General features: G+C 41.7%; 1 protein-coding gene across 1 annotated transcript in view; it reads right to left on the bottom strand.

Moving 5' to 3' along the window:
• The window catches only part of nmnat2 (nicotinamide nucleotide adenylyltransferase 2), a 416,424-nt gene that overhangs the window by 322,871 nt on the left and 75,417 nt on the right, over positions 1-18,136 (bottom strand). The window contains exon 2 of the mRNA XM_072274710.1: positions 11,467-11,555. Coding sequence (XP_072130811.1) covers positions 11,467-11,555 — 89 coding nt within the window. The remainder of the gene's footprint in view (positions 1-11,466; positions 11,556-18,136) is intronic.

The following is an 18,136-nucleotide window of genomic DNA, read 5'->3' as shown; positions in this document are numbered from 1 at the left end:
TTATCATATATTGTATTGTACTGCTGCTGCAAAGTTAATACATTTCACAACATATGCCAGCGATATGAAAGCTGATTTTGAAATTATGGGAAGGTGCAGAAACAAAAGCGATATCATAGTGGGGAACTTCCTTAATACAAGAAGAGTAGATGTGGTGGGAGCAACACACTGGGGGAACTCAGCAGGTCAGGCAGCATCCGTGGAAACGATCAGTCGACGTTTCGGGCCGGAACCCTTCGTCAGGACTGAAGAGGGAAGGGGCAGAGGCCCTATAAAGAAGGTGGGGGAGGGTTGGAAGTAGAAGGCTGGTAGGTTCAGTTGAAAAACCAGTAATTTGAAAGGCAAAGGGGTGGGGGAGGGGAAGCAGGGAGGTGATAGGCTGGAAAACAATGAGTAGTAGAAGGAGGTGGAACCATGAGGGAGGTGATAGGCAGCTGGGGGAGGGGGCAGAGTGAAATAGGGATAGATGAAGGGAGGGGGAGGGAATTACTGGAAGTTGGAGAATTCCGCCACAACAGATAGGATCTCCCGGTAGCCACCCACTTCAACTCTGCTTCCCTTTCCCATTCAGATATGTCCATACATGGCCTCCTCTACTGCCATGATGAGGCTAAACTCAGGTTGGAGGAGCAACACCTCATATACCGTCTAGGTAGTCTCCAGCCCCTTGGTATGAACATAGAATTCTCCAACCTCCGGTAATTCCCTCCCCCTCCCTCCTCCTATCCCTATGTCACCTTGCCCCCTCCCCCAGCTGCCTATCACTTCCCTCATTGTTCCGCCTCCTTCTACTATTTATTGTTTTCCAGCCTATCACCTCCCTGCTTCCCCTCCCCCACCCCTTTGCCTTTCAAATTACTGGTTTTTCAACTGAACCTACCCTTCTACTTCCAACCCTCCCCCACCTTCTTTATAGGGCCTCTGCCCCTTCCCTCTTCAGTCCTGACGAAGGGTTCCGGCCCGAAACGTCGACTCATCGTTTCCACGGATGCTGCCCGATCTGCTGAGTTCCTCCAGTGTGTTGTGAGTGTTGCTTTGATCCCAGCATCTGCAGATTATTTTGTGTTTAGATGTGGTGGGGTTCCTTCAGTGCATCCAGGAGGGGTTCTTGAAATAGTATGCTGAGAATCCAACTAGAGGAAAGAAAAAACTTATGTTTTCCAGAATTTAAATGAAAGAAAAACAAGGGAGCCCGGAAAACATGTATATTTTGTTTCACTTTAGTGAGGCGTGCACATATGATGTGGTGGTATAATGGCGTATACCATTCACGTACATTTACATAAAGCTCGAAATGAATTATGTCAGCAACAAAGGATGCTTAATCAAATAATATATTTACAATACTACTGAAATATTAAATACACAAAAATACACAACAAAAGCAAGGCCAGGTGATAAACGTGATAATGGGTGAACATTCTGGGAACGGTGACCACAACTGATTATGTTTAATGATGGTTATGAGTTAAGAATATCATTGACTCTTGCAGGAAAGTACTAAACTGGGGAAGACAAATAACATCAGGATAAGGTAGGAGATATGGCACGTTGATTGGGAGCAGCTGCTGTCAGACAAGTCCCCATCCGACATGTGGGAATTGTTTAAAGAGCAGCTGAACAGAGTTCAGGATCAGCATATTCTGGTAAGGAGCAAGGACAAGGATGGTAAGGTTAGATGGCCTGAGAGATCAGGAGAAAAATTCAGTATATGTAAGTTTTAGAAAACTAAAATCAGACTGAGCCCTTGTGGAATATAAAATAGCAGGAAAGTGCTCAAGCAAGCAATTAGGAAGGCCAAAGGGGGGCATGAAATGTCCTTTGTGAGCAGGGTCAAGGAGAATCCCAAGGAAATTTATATTTCCATAAAATGTAAGAGAAAGAGGATAACTAAAGAGAGGGTATCCTCTCACAAGGATAAAGGAGGGGATTTGAGCTTGGAGTCAGAGCAAGAGGTTGAGGTTCTAAATAAGTGCTTGGCGGCAATACTTATGGAGGAGAAGAATTTGGAGGATAGTGAAAACAGAGTGGAGCATGCTAATGTTCTGGGACATTTTGAGATTAAGGAGGAGGTAGTACTGGGTCTTCTGAAAAGCAAAGAAGTGAATTAGACCCCAGGCCTGCTATCATATATCCCAGAATATCAGAAAAATCAAGTGAAGAGATTGCTGAGGGTTTGACAAATATTTTTGTGTTCTGAGTAGGAACAGATAATGTCCCAAAGGACTGAAAGTGGCAAATGTTGTCCTCTTGTTCAAGGAAAATTTCTTGCTTCAAGCAAGCTTCAATCATTCCAGTGTCCAAGAAGACGTGGTATCCTGTCTCAATGACTATGGTCCAGTAGCACTTACAACCAATGATGAAATGCTTTGATAGGTTGGTCAGGAAGCATATCAACTCTTGCTTGACAAGTGACTTGGTTCTGCACCAATTTGCTTACACTACAGGTCAATAGAAGATGCTAATTCATTGGCTCTTCACTCACCTCTGGAACATCTGGACAATGAAGATGCATAAATCAGGATGCTTTTCACTGACTACAGCTCAGCGTTCAACACCATCATCCTCCTGGAAACTTATCACTAAGCTGCAAGACCTGGGCCTCGTTACCTTTCTTTGCAGCTGAATCTTCAACTTCCTCACTGGCAGACCCCAATTACTATGGACTGGCGACAACATCTCCTCCACACCCATCCTCAACACAGGAGAACCACAGTCTGTACTCACTTTATACCTATGATTATGTAGCTAAGTATAGCTCCAACGCTGTATTTAAGTTTGTTGACAAGACTGTTGTTGGCCAAATCAGAGGTGGCCAAGTGAGAAATTGGCATACGGGAGGGAGATTGAAAATCTGGTTGAATGTTGCCACAGCAACAACCTCTTACTCAACATCAGCAAAACCAAAGCGCTGATTATCAACTACAGCAGGAAGAACCTGGGAGGTCCATAAACTAGTTGTCGTTGGAGGAATGGAGGAGAAGGTGGTCAGTAGCTTTAAATTCCTTTGTGTTATCATATAAGAGGATCTATCCTGGGACCATCACAAAACAGGCACACCGACACCTTTACTTTCTTAGAAGTTTGTATAGATTTGGCATTTCACCAAAAATTTTGACATACGTCTATAGCTGCACAGTGGAGAGTATCCTAACTGATTGCACCAGGGCCTGGTATGGAAATACCAATGGCCATGGACAGAAAAGACTACAGGAAGTGGTGGATACAGCCCAGTCCATCACAGGCGACACCCTCCTCATAACTGAATGTGTTTACATGGAGCATTGCCACTAGAAAACAGCATCCACCAGCAGAGAGATGATGGCTAATAAAACACACCAGGACCTCTGCTTCCCCAGGAGGCTAAATGAATTCTCTTCAAACCTCACTGATTTTTATTAATGCACCATAGAAAGCATCCTACATTGATACATCAGAGCAACTGTTCTGCCTGTGACCACAAGAAACTACAGAGAACTGTGGATGCAACTCAACACATCATGGAAACCAGCCTCCCCTCCATGGACTCTTGTCTATACTTCTTGCTTCCTTGGTAAAGCAGTCAGAATAATCCAGGACCCCACATCCCCCAGACATGCAGAAGATACAACAGCCTGAAAACACATACCATCAAGCTGAAAGACAACTTCTATTCTGCTGTAATATATAGGCATCTGTTAGTCTTGTGAGACCATGGATTTGTGCCTTGGAAGGTTTCCAGGGCGCAGGCCTGGGCAAGGTTGTATGGAAGACCAGCAGTTGCCCATGCTGCAAGTCTCCCCTCTCCACGCCACCGACGTTGTCCAAGGGAAGGACACTAGGGCCAATACAGCTTGGCACCAGTGTCGTCGCAGAGCAATGTGTGGTTAAGTGCCTTGCTCAAGGACACAACATGCTGTCTCAGCTGAGGTTTGAACTAGCGACCTTCAGATCACTAGACCAACGCCTTAACCACTTAGCCACGCACCAACACTCTACTGTAATAAGACCATTGAATAGTTGCCTGGTATAATGGACACTTAACCTCGTAATCTACCTCATTGTAACCTTGCACTCTATTGTCCACCTGCACTGCACTTTCTCTGTAACTAACACTTTATTCTGCATTGTTAATGCTTTACTTGTACTAGCTCAATATATTGTTGAAATGAATTGCTCTGTACGAACAATAAGCAAGACATTTTCTCACTGTGTCTCACTACATGTGACAATAATAAACCACTTTTTCAATTTAGCACTTCAGTGGAGGTGGGCCAGTGGCAGGGAAGCAGTGAGTCAGTTCAGCTCAAATAAGTGAACACTGTTCTTTGGACAACAACTCCAAGGAATCTCTACTCCCTTTGTTTCAAACTCTGGCTATGGGTATGCTTCAGATGTTATACAAAAAGGTCTGGCTAGCCAATTCTATTTGTTGTTTTTATAGATCAAACCTTAGTCTATAACCTTACCCTGCAAATCTCCAGATAATCATTTGCCCAACTTCATTTATTCTTTATGGATTGCAAGATTTTCTTAAATTTTCACATGTCTCAGTGTTGATGTGAATAACATAAGCCAACTAACAAGTTCTTAACGATATGGTATGTTGAAAAGGCAAATGTATCTGTTTAATAATTCGACATTCTAATCTCACTAATTGGTACGAGTTAATCTGGAGTTTCTATTTCTTTTCTAATATTACATTGCCCTTCCTTTTTGAATCCTCTCTTCACTACTCACTGATGAGCACCTGGGTGGGCAAACCCACCTTCAGCTCAGTAAATGTCTTTTCTCCAACAGCTACTTCCTTCAGTCTGGAATAGAAATCCTTGACTCCGAGTCGGAAGGCAATGAATTCAAGTCGTACTCTGGAGAGGCAGAATATAATGAAATGAGAGAGACAATGCTTTTCTGTCTTTCAAGTCAAGTGAAGTGGTTTATTGTCATGTGCACAAGTACATAAGGTACAGGTGCAATGGGAAACCTGTTTGCAGCTTGTTCAGCACCACTGAAATGTACAGTATATAGGTTCAGCACCACTGAAAGATACAGTATATAGGTTCAGCTCCACTGAACCGTACAGTATATAGGTTCAGCACCACTGAAAGGTACAGTATATAGGTTCAGCACCACTGAACCATACAGTATATAGGTTCAGCTCCACTGAAATGTACAATATTGTACAAAATGTACAATGTTCAGACAACACACAAAACATAAATCATACAAGACATGGAGAATAAAGAGGGTGCAAAAACAAGGCATTGGTGCAAAAACAAGGCATTAGTGCAAAACAAAACACAATCAGAGAAAATCCATGAAAGTACAAAGGGTGGTCCACTGTGTTCCAAGGGTTGGGGTTGTGCAGATTAAGAACCTGATGGATGTAGGAAAGTAGCTATTCCTGAACTGGGCTTTTACACCTCCAACCTGATGGTAACAGCATGACCAGATGGTGGGAATCCTTAACGACAGATGCCGCCTTCTTGAGGGGTATATCCTACGTCAGTGATGGACTAGGTTGTGTCCTCTACTCTCTGCAGTCTCTTGTGTTTCTGTGCATTGAAAGTATTGTACCAAGCAAGGAATAATAAATACACTGACAACAATGCAATACAAATGTTACTTATCACTTTGCCACCCAAAGCCATTTCATTATATTGGACTTACTCCAGGCAGATGCCTCACTATCTATGGAGTTGTGAATGAAATAGGACACTGTTCTGTTCTCACTTTGCACTGAAGCATTCCCATTTCTCACTTTGAGGGACAGAAGGCCACCTATCCAGCATCGGAAGACAGCTGACGTAGCACGCCACCTGGCCACAATGTACTGGGGCTGGGCTGATTGACTTCTGACAACTATCACCACGTTCCAGTGGCTGCTTGCTGCTACACTCAAATGCTATCTTAATGTCAATACTCTCCATTCTCACTTGTTCTTGGGATTCAGAAAAGGCTGTGAAGAAACCTAACGGGAATGTTAAACAGGAGTTATTTGTTCCATAAAGCAATTGGGCATAAAATATATTCTCACACCGTTCACAATAATTCTCAGGGCATCTTTGCCAAGTTCTGTCCTCAACCAGAATCATCAGGCTTATTATCGCTGGCATGTGTCTGGAATATGTCATTGGCATTTTTCTGATCCTGTGAATTGATGCCTCCATACCAGATGGTGATGTACCTAGTCAGAATTCTCTCCACAGCACACCTGCAGAAAATTACTAGAGTCTTTGGTGACGTACCAAATCTCCTCAGACTTGTAATGGAATATAGCTGTGGGCATGCCTTCTTCATAATTGCTTCAATATGTAGAGTCTAGGATAGATCTTCTGAGATGTTGACACCGAGGAACTTGAAACTGCTGTCTCTTTCCACTTCTGATCCCTCGATGAGGACTGCTGTGTGTTTTCTTGACTTCCCCTTCCTGAAGTCCACAAGTAGTTCTTTGGTCTGACTGACATGAGTGCAAGGTTGCTGCTGCAACAGCACTCAACCAGCAGATCGATCGCAGTCCTGTACACTTCCTCATCACCACCTGAAATTCTGCCAACAACAGTTGTGTCATCAGCAAACTTATAGATGGCCTTTGTGTTGTGCCTAGCCACATTGTCACAAGAGTAGAGAGAGTATAGCCCTGGGCTAAGCTCACATCCTTGAGGTGCACCAGTGTCGATCGTCAGCGAGGAGGTGTGATTTCCAATACACACTGACTGTGATCTCAATGTGGCAGTTGAGGATCCAGTTGCAGAGGGAGGGTACAGAGCCCTGGTTTTGAAGATTGTTGATTAGTACAGAGGGTATGATGGTGTTAAACGCTGAGCTGTAATCAATAAACAGCGGCCTGAAGTAGGTACTACTGTTGTCCAGGTGGTTCAGGTATGATTGCATCCACTGTAGAAGCCAATGAGATTGCCTCCATCGTAGACCGATTATGGTGGTAGGCAATTTGCAGCGAGTCCAGGTCCTTGCTCAGGCAGGAGTTTATTCTGGCCATGACCAACCCCTCAATGCACTTGATCGCAGTAGATGTGAGTGCAACTGAGCAATAATCATTCAGGCAGCTCACCCTACTCTTCAGGGGCGCTAGTACGACTGCTGCCCTTAGGAAGAAGCTGGGAATCTCCAACTGCAGCAGTGAGGAACTGAAGATGTCCTTGAACACTCCAGCCTGCTGGTTGGCACAGGTTTTGAGTGCCCTGCCAGGTATACCATTGGGGCCTGACACCTAGTGAGGGTTCACCCTCTTGAAACGTGTTTCTAAGTTAGCTTCTGAGACAGATCTCACAGGGCCACCAGATCGTGCAGGGATTCACACAGGTATAGTTTCATTCACCCTTGCAAAATGCGTGTAAAAGCTCATCAGGGAATGAAGCATCACAGCCATTTACGATATTAAGGTTTTGCCTTGTTACAGCCTGCAGATCCTGCCATAGCTGACGTGATTAACGTTTGCCTCTTCACTTGGAATTGCTTTTTTGTTCTGGCACTAGGAACTTCCTCATTGCTGCTGCCTCTCAACCATAGTAACTTCAGACTTCCACTTTTGCAACATGGTGACAATGTGAGAGTAATTCCGGGAAAGTTTCCAGCTAAGTCTGTTTTTTCAATTTTAGATGACTTCTTTTTTAAACACTCCAGTTTGGCATCACATCTGTATACAAATGAACCGTGAGTAAAAATCATAGGTACCACATGGGCTAAAGTGCAGATTTGGAATGCAATTTTACTGTCACGTTTATTTCTTCAGAAACGCTTGTGGGGACTTACTCTGTGCAAATTAACTGTGGTGTCTTCTTCCTTATAATAGTAACTATTCTTACTGGCAGTAAATTTGGTATATCATCATGAAGTGATGAAAGTGTGATATAAATCTTCAGAGGATTGTAAAGAGAACATTTGTAACAGAATATCCTCGCTCAGCAAGTTCCTTAGCTGAAGGGATTAACACAATTTCCCAAAGAGAAAAATGGTGCTTCCTATTTCTTTGACATAAAGAATGAACTGACTACTACAAACTATTCTGTGCTGACTGCTGGGACATAATGAATGAGGTTAATTGCAAATCAGGCTATAATGCATACTGTTCCAGCAGGGTGGATATGACTGCGTAGCTTCACAATGAACAGACGCTGCAACAAACAGGTCACCTTGTCTTGTATCAAGCTTGATAACGTCGTATAAATTAGATTAACTTCCTCATCAAAATTATACTGATTTCCCAATTGGCAGCAGCAGATAGTGAGAACAGCCAACAAGCAAGAAGGAAAAAAACAAAAAAATTTTCAATGATTTTACAGTGAACGTCAATGCCTAAACAGATGTTTGAAGATATGGGACAATTAAACACGCTTGCCAAGGCTACTCTGTGACCAGCTTTCAAATATGTAACACCATCAAGGACAAACAAACATACGGGAACACCATCACCTACACCTACAGGTTCCTCTCCAAGACAGACATCACACTGACTTGGAAATATATTCCTTATGGCTGGCTGTGAAATCCAGAAGCCCCTGCGTGACAATGCTGAGGAAGTACCTCATCGGAAGTCCTTCACTGCCGCCATCTTGATAATGAGGGGTAGGTATTGAACGCTGGTCTTGCCAGTGATTCATGCATCCTGAAAATGATTTCAAAACTTTTCAACCTTCACTAACTTATTTAGCAGCTTTACCCTTTCCAAAACATTAATGGTGACATTTTAATGTTTCTGGGAATGAACCCAATATATTATAGCCCTTTAATCAGCTTCTGGTTACATTCCACATCAGGTGTATGTTCAGATTATGAATAAAACATCAGCTATGCATCTATGCCAAGCACTGGCTACAGTACACAGGTGTAATTACCTCTTCAAATGGCAGGGTAGGCCAACAAAAAGGAGATCATTATTAATTGCCAGGGTTAGAAAACATCAGACATTTTCACCGCTGTTAGTGTTTGGGATATATCACGAGCAGCATCCATAGTGTCTCCACTTTCCTGGAATTAGCACATTGTGCAGGAGACTACTTCATATTAATAATTCAGAAAGTGGACAGAATGAGGCAGAAGGGTGCACATAATTTTATTTGTAACAGAGTTCAGTGACTTTGTCCTGTTTATGTCAGTTAGCTGCTCTGTGATAACGGCTCAGTGGAGAAAATAACCCTTCTGGTTTTCACTGGTGTGTTAGGGTGTAATTAACGGGGTGAAGTGGGATCAGCCTAACAGAGACCAGAGACCAGAACAGCACTCTACAGGCCATTCAGCCCCTGTCCTGAAGTTGTTCTCATCTTTTAACCTACTCCAAGATCAACCTCATTTTTCTCTCCCGCCTACACAGCCCTCCATTTCTCTTCTACCCCTGTGCTTATCTAGGTGTCTCATAAATGCCCCAAACATATCTGCCTCTACCATCACTCCTGGTAGCACATTCCGTGTATCTACCACTCTGTGTAAAGAAACTTATCTCTGATATCTTCCTCACTCCACTCCCCCCCCCCTCATACTTTCCTCCAGGCACTTTAAAATTATCCCCTCTCATATTAGACACTTCCACCCTGGGATAAAAGCACTGGCTGCCCACTCTATCTGAGCCTCTTATCATCTTATACACTTCTATCATACAAGGTGTATTTGTAATATTAATTGCACCAGTGACGCCTGTGGTTTCATGAATCTTATAGTCTGTTTTTACCCACAATACGAGTACAAGTTAAAATAGACAAATGTTACTTCATGGAATACTACAAGGGAATGCCATGCTCCAAAATGAGAAAACATTAGAAGTTCAAGGTTCAAAGTAAATTTATATCAAAGTACATATATGTCACCATATACAACGCTGAGATTGATTTTCTTGTGGGCATACTCAATAAATCTATAATAGAACAATAACCCCAATAGAGTCAATGAAAGACCACACCAACTTGGGCATTCAACCAGTCTGCAAAAGACAACAAACTGTGCAAATACAAAAACAAATAAACAAATAAATAAATAATAAATATCAAGAATGTAAGATGAAGGACACTTGAAAGTGAATCCATAGGTTATGGCAATATTTCAGTGATGGGGAAAGTGAAGTTAAGTGAAGTTATCCCCTTTGGTTCAACAGCCTGATGATTATGGGGTAATAATTGTTCCTGAACCTGGTGCTGTGAGTCCTGAGGCTCCTGTATCTTCGTCCTGATGACAGCAGTGAGAAGAGAGCGTGTCCTGGGTGGTGGGGGTCCCTGATGGTGGGTGCTGCTTTCCCGCGACAACGTTTTGTGTAGGTATGTTCAATGGTGGAGAGAGCTTTAACCTTGATGGATTAGACTGTATCTAGTACATTTTGTAGGATTTTCCATTCAAGGACACTTGTATTTCCATACAAGGCTGTGATGCAACCAGTCAATACACTCTCCACTACACATCTATGGAAGCTTGTCAAAGTTTTAGATTTCATGCTAAATTTTCACAAACTCCTAAGGAAGTTGAAGCGCTGCTGTGCTTGCTTTGTAATTGCACTCATGTGCTGAGACATGACAGGTCGCCCAAAATAATAACACAGAGGACCCTCTCCACCTCTGATTACCCAATGAGGACTGGCTCATGGAACTCTGGCTTCCTTCTCCCAAAGTCAATAATCAGCTCCTTGGTCTTGCTGACATTGAGTAAGAGGTTGTTGTTATGGCACCACTAGGCCAGATTTTCAATCTCCACCCTGTATGCTGATTCATCACCACCTTTGATTCAGCCTACAACAGTGGTGTCGTCAGCAAGCTTGAATATGGCATTGCAGCAGTGCTTAGCCACACAGTCAAAGGTGTGAAGTGAGTAGAGCAGGGAGCTCAGCACACAGCCTTGTGGTGCTCCAGTGCTGATGGAGATCGTGGAGAGATGTTCTTGCCGATCCAAACTGACCGGAGACTGCAAGTGAGGAAATCCAAGATCCAACTGCACAAGGAGGTATTGAGGCCAAGGTCTTGGAAGTTATTGATCACTCAAATATTTTTGAAAATCATTACACCACTGAATAAAAGGTTCTTTATTCTTCAGTATTTTTATGAAATTAAACCTATATTCACAGGACTAACTGCAGAAATGAAGAATACATTTGGATACTACTTCATGCACTTTGTTGTGTTATGTCATGAATAGATGTGTTCATTGACTTGTACAGAACAAAGCCAAGGGAAGGGGGTAGTTGCAGACCTTCGGTTTTATTTTTCTCATTAGTTTGGGGATGATAAAAGTGAGCAGTTTTGAATGGTAATAGGGATTGGAGAGGGTCTGGGCTGAACAAACAAAGCAGAGAAAGAAGAGCATTTCAGTTGTAATTTCCCATTTTTCAAAAATCAGGCTTATAATGAAATAAAGCATTTACTCTCACAAAATGGTGTAATGGCAGAGCGGACTCCATGGGCCATATGACCTAATTCTGTTCCTACCTCTTGTGGTCGTACAGCCTAACACTGAAGGGGTTCAAGATACATTTGTCCTTTGCAGTATTACCTGTTTTCCATAGGAGTCATGAACTGGTGAGATGATTCCCCCAATCACAATGTAGCGCCCTGTCTTGTGCAGGTAATCACGGGCTCTCTCTGAAAGCAGAAACAGGAAAGGTGAATTTACAAAATGCAGAGAGTGATATACTGAACCACAGCTTGATCTCTGTGTTAGACTTCACTGAGTTACCTGGTTCTTATTCATTTACTCTACAAACAGCTCCTGAGCAATGGAAGAAACTTAAATGCAGTTTCAGTGCTAAAATGCTGCTGCTTCACATTTTCCCAAATATTGTCAGGTGATAGCGAAATGCAGATTCTGTGATATTCAGTTAGATAACCCAAAACAACTTCTCAAAAACTAGCCTCAAAGGCAAGAAATTTTTAATATACTGTAATTGTACATCCCAAAGCATTTCATGAAATAAAATATGACAGTGATGCTGTTCAAAAAACAACATCAGGACAAAAAAAGAAGTGAGTTTTACAAACCATCTTAAAAGGGGGAGTAGAAAGGCGAAGAGCTGAGCAAAGGAATCCGGGAGGGCAGGGCCTGGGGAACTAAACACAATCCTCCAGTCTGCGCAAGATGCTAAATTCAGAGTATCGCAGGTGTAGGGGAGAGAGACATTAGAGGGATAAGGACTGGGAAGCCAGCAAAGGCGGGCTGAAACCAGGGTGAGAATTTCAAACCCGAGTGCCAAAGCTCATCTAAAACAACACAGAGGAACGGAGGAACTCAGGTCAGGCAGAGTCAATGAAAGGAAATGGGCAGTCGATGGCATCTCTTAATCTGAACGTCTCATCTATTATAAAACATCTTCCAATGAGAATAATTTTTCTGTTTTCAAAGAACATAGAACAGTATAGACCCTTTGGCCCACAATGTTGCGCCAACATTTAAACCTACTCTAAGCCTTCCCTCCTACATAGCCCTCCACTTTTCTAATATCCATGTGCCTATCTCAGAGTTTCTTAAATATCCCTGATGTACCTGCCTCTACCCCTACCCCATGCACTCACCAGTCTCTGTGTAAAGAACTTACCTCTGGCAACCCCCCTATACTTTCCTCCAATCGCCTTAAAATTGGATCCTCTTTTTCCTTCTGTACCTTCACACTTTACAACATAAGCAAGTGATGTGCTAAAAAGAAATGTGAAAAGCTTCCTACGTTTAGTTGGCACATCTTCCCATTCTAGACCTCAGGCTATGATAACAAATATATAAAAAAAATTGTGAACCTTGGAGACATAGCTTTTGCAAGGGATCCTATTTGCCAGTTTACAAATTATATATAAAGAAGTTAATTTTCATGGTATTCTGCTGCTGTAACCACTCCACTTCAATGTTCAACATGTTGTGTTTTCAGAGTTGCTTTTCTGCACACCACTTTTGTAAAGTATGGTTATTTGAGTTACTGTTGCCTTCCTGTCAGCTTGAACCAGTCTGGCCATTCTCCTTTGACTTCTCTCATTAACAAGGCATTTTTGCCCACAAAACAGCCACTCACTGGATTTTTTTTTGTTAACCATTCTGTTAACTCAAGAAACTGTTGTGCATGAAATTCCTAGATTATCAGCAGTTTCTGAGATACAGAAAGCACCCCTTCTGGCATCAACAATCATTTCACAGTCAAAGTCACTGAGATCACATTTCTTCCCCGTTCTGATGTTTAGTCTGAACAACAACTGAACCACTCCTGCTTCTTCTTCTTTTGAATTTTAATGGCAGTTGGCAGTCCAACATAAAGATGCATTACCACCATCAACTGGACTGGAGTGTGGTGTAGAGAACTGGGGGGAAAACCTTACTACTTCTTTTTCAAATGAAAGCTAAACTACCCCCAAAAGCCCTGTAGACTGTAAGTAATGAAAGGTGATACTGTGAGTTACATTAAAGTCACTCCCGTAACTTAACAAGTCTGTAAATGAAAACTGTCAATCCCCAAAGATTGTAATGAGGCCTGCATTTATTTCAACCTTATATGCTTCACACTGTAATAATATGTTCAACTGTTTCATAATGATGACAAGGCCTACACAACCCAGAGTGATGTTTTCCAACAAGATATAAGGAATAATTAAGCATAGTATGCCCAATTCTAAGTAGTGTCAAAATAATTTCTTCCCTTATTGGTTTATCCCCTTCTCCCATAACTAACTAACTCTCATAAACCCATCAGTGTGATGTATTCTATAAAGCTGGCTCCTTTTATGTCCGCTATCCCACAGGTCTTGCCATAACCCCCTAATTCTTAACCCTGCCAACCCCTTAGCCTCTGATTTGCTACGTGGAAGGTCTATATTCTCTCGTGAACTTTTATAACAGCTTCCTAAGCTAAACTACCAACCCTCTCATTCCCCTCAACACCTCTATGTGGAAGGGCCCAAAAGAAGCAAACATAAACTAATACTTTGTGCATGAAATAATGTTTGATGAGTTTCCAACAGTAAATCTGACCTACTGCTAGAATCACCTGTTTTAAGACTCATCATTACTGACAAGGAATCTGAACAAATTTCAACTTTACATGGACAAATTTCCTCCACCCACTGAGAGCCTAAAATAGTGGCAACCAAGTCTGATGTATATACTGATAAATGATAGTAAGCAGTTTCTTTCTCATTACCTGTAATTCAGACACAAAAGCAGCCAACCAACATTCCCAGTTAAATTATCTTTTGATCCATCTGTAAAAATGGTTAACATACCATAATAATTTTCATTAATATATTGATGAACCAATAGATTTTTAGGCATTACAGAATACTTAGACTTTATTAAATTGTGTAAACTAAAATCAACAAATGTGATTGGAAAAAAAAACAAGGTGTGGTTACTGAGAAAGCTACAGTATGACATATTGCAAAATCCAACAAATCCATATTCCTAGCATGATAAGAACTCAGCCACCCAAAACTAAAAAACACTCTTCTTATGATGTTCCCAACAGTCCTCCAACACACCTTTAACAGAATGTTAATTTCTTTGCCCCCCACCCTCAAATTAATCCAATATGTTAACATCAACTTCCACCTCTGCAATTTTTGGGGTAATTGTCCCATTTCAAGCAGTAAAGCTGAAACGGGGGTGGGGTCCTCACTGCACGACAACATCATCGTAAAGCCTGTGCTTTAAGATCAACGTTGAAGAAGCAGCTGATTCACAAGACACACAGCCATAATCAAGAACAGACCTAATTAAACAAATATAAATGGTCAACAAAAATTTGTGTGTAGCACCCCAGGAACGCCTACATAGACACCTGAGAATACTTAATGCTCCTTTACATTTACCAATGATTTTACTGATATGGTGCTTCTATGTCAGCTTATTATCCATCTACATGCCTCGAAATCTTACCACTGACTCTTCAAGAGTTTAACCGTATAATTTCAAATCAAGTACAGGTCTATCAATCTTCTTTGTAAAACATATAACTTGAGTTTTAGCTACCGTAAGTTTAAATCCTCATCTACTTGAAATTGAAATTTCTACCTCTAATCTATAAAGTTCCATGATCTGCATATAGTGATTTACCCACCCCAGTACCTATCTCAGAGAAAATATCATTAATCATAATATTGAATAATAAAGGGCTACAAATATTACCTTGTGAGGTCCCATTCTCTATTTCACAGAAACCCAAATATACCTTGCCCACATTTACCTGCATAGACTATCCAAGTAAAAAACTCAGGGAAAAAAAAAATCACACAATCTCCTCCTCATTCCTAATTTCAATAGTTTAATCAACAAGTCCTTCCTTTCATAACATATCATATGCCTTTTCAATATAAAAGTACTGCTATTATAACTTCTTTATTTACCTGTGCTTCGCTAATATCATCTTCCAAACATAAGACTGAATCCAATGTCATTCTACCCATCCGAGGTCCATGCTGATAAAACGCTATATCTCCTCTCTTTTCCAATATATAATTCAAACATTCCATTACCATATGCTCTTCAAGTTTACATAGATGAGACGTTAACAATACAGGCCTATAACCTGAAGGATCCAATGGGGTTTCCCAGCTTTTAGAACAGGTACTACTATTTTTTATGAGGAAGGAAGATGGCCTAAACTCCAAAAATGATTCAAAAATTTTAATATTATCTCAAGAGAATTAGCAGCCATATGTCTGATCAACCAATAACATTTATCATCCTTTCCTGAAGACATCTGGCCTACATTAATAATAGCCTTCTTAAATTCATACAAAGAAAACTCTACATCAGTAATGCTATCATTGCTATAGCTGACTTCCAGCACATCAAGGTATTCATTTAGAACCTCATCCCTATATTGTTTAACCTCTTCACTTAAATTATCTTGACATAGTAAATAACATAGCCAGTAACTCAATCTTCTCCATCTCAGTAATAATCATTTTACCCTCATCAATCAATACTGGAATATTATTATCCCAATGAAATCCACCTCCCTCCATTTTCTTAATCTTTCCCCAAACATCTCCAAGTTTAATATCCCTTCCAATATTATCACAATATGACCTGCAGTAAACCTTTTCCTCAATCTTCACTACTTTCCTCGCCTGGTCTGTGCTCTTTTATACAATCAATTGAACCTCTTGACTACATCTGCATGCTTTTATTCATTGAGTTGCTGCCACATGATTATCTATTTGCATTAACAAGCAGGTGTACAGGTGTAGCTAACAAAGTGGCCACTAAGTGTAGGGCAGTAACAAGGAGTTAAATTTGCAGCAGGTTTAGCTGTGTTGGGACCTGAGATTAGAAGTGAAACCAAACTTAATGACGCTTCCCATAAGAACAGGACAGACTCGAGGGGTAAATGACCAGCTTCTTAATACTGTGTTCCAATGTACTGAAAACAAACTCACAATGCCAGGACATGTAACTGGCCTGGGGCCAAACCATTAATCTAGGTTTGCAGCATCCTTCAAACAAATACTGGGCAGTATTGAACCACTAACGATCTGTCCACTTCAAACCTGCACAAGCATCATCATGCAAGGGACACGAACACAAAGTTAAACCACATCTAATTAATTTGGATTTTTGGGAAACCTTAAATCCTGTCATGGAACTGCAGAAAACACATCAGTACAAGACCATTTGGCTCATCAGGTTTGCGCCTGTCAAGAAAGAAACATCCAGCCTGATCCTACCATCTAATATTTGGTCCATATTCCTGCAGTTCACGTGCACTGTGAGTACTTCTGACATGTGATGAGGGCTTCTACCTCATTAAGGCTTTTAGTGCCAGACCCAACTACCCTCCAAGAGAACACATTTTTTTTCTTTCATCTACCATCTAACCTTTCTGTTACTATCTTTAACTTTATATCCCCTTGTTTCAAAGGTACATTTAATGTCAGAGAAATGTATGCAATATACATCCTGAAATGCCTTTTCTTCACAAGCATCCTCGAAAACAGCGGAGTGCCCCCAAAGAATGAATGAAAGTTAAATGTTAGAACCCCAAAGTACCTCCCAGTTCCCCCTTCCCACGCATAAGCAGTAGCAAAGCAACGATTCCCCCACACCCCCCACCAGCAAAAAAAAAGCATCAGCACCCGCCACCAAGCACTCAAGCGTGCAGCAAAGCAACAGCAAAGACACAGACTTGCAGTACCCCAAAGACTACTCGTTCACCCGGTATTCGACATAACACAGGCTCTCTATCTTCCTAATAAGGGAGAAAGAGGTGCCTCTATTTCACAGCGAGAGGGGAGACATAACAAACAACTCGCTGGTTTACAATGTTAAGAGTCCGCTGCATCGCTTTTTCCAAGCTCTGTGCCCAAAGATCTCAGTTCTCAGAGCACACAGCTAGAGAACTTCCAACTCCCAGCCCCTTAGTAAAGATCATTCCTACGCATTCCACCTATTGTTTTCATAATCTTACATACCTTACTTAAATCTCTTCTCACTCCAGTTCAAACAAAACAAGCCCAAACAGAGCAAACAAGGTCGAAACTGCTAAAGATATCCAGCTGGCTAGACAGCATCCATGAAGGGAGAAACAGGGTTCTTTTTTTTTTAAGAGATTAAATCTTAGCGTTATTTGTCATATATGCATCGAAACATCAAACCATACAGTGAAATGCGTGTTCTGTGTCCGAGGATTGTGGTGAGATTACAGCCTTCCAGCACCAATGTAGCATGCCCACAACTTGCTACACTAACCGTAGTCGTTGGAATATGGGAGGAAATCCAGAGCACCTGCAGGAACCCCATGTGGTCACAGGCAGAACATACGAACTCCTTACAGACAGTGAGGGGAATCAAATCCGGAGCACGTGCAGGAACCCCACATTGTCACGGGGAGAACATACGAACTCCTTACACACAAAAACGAGAAGCAAATCCGGAGCACCAGGAGGAACCGCACGTGGTCACTGGGAGAACATACAAACTTCTTACAGACAGCGACAGGAATCAAATCTGGATCACCTGCAGGAACCTCACGTGGTCACAGGGAGAACATACGAACTCCTTACAGAGAGTGATGGGATTCAACTCCCAACTGGTGACCACAGATAATGTAAAGCAATTGTGCTCACGGCTGCACCATCGTGCCTTCCTCCTGCTTAGCTCTGAGAAGGGACCAGATCTAGAGTTTTCAGGCTAGTATGGATGCATATCATATTTCAGATCAATGATCCCTCAGTGTTCCAGGAAAAAT

The sequence above is a fragment of the Mobula birostris genome, chromosome 12 (assembly GCF_030028105.1).
Source record: "Mobula birostris isolate sMobBir1 chromosome 12, sMobBir1.hap1, whole genome shotgun sequence".
NCBI lineage: Eukaryota > Metazoa > Chordata > Chondrichthyes > Myliobatiformes > Myliobatidae > Mobula > Mobula birostris.
This window is presented reverse-complemented; position numbering and strand designations above follow the sequence as displayed.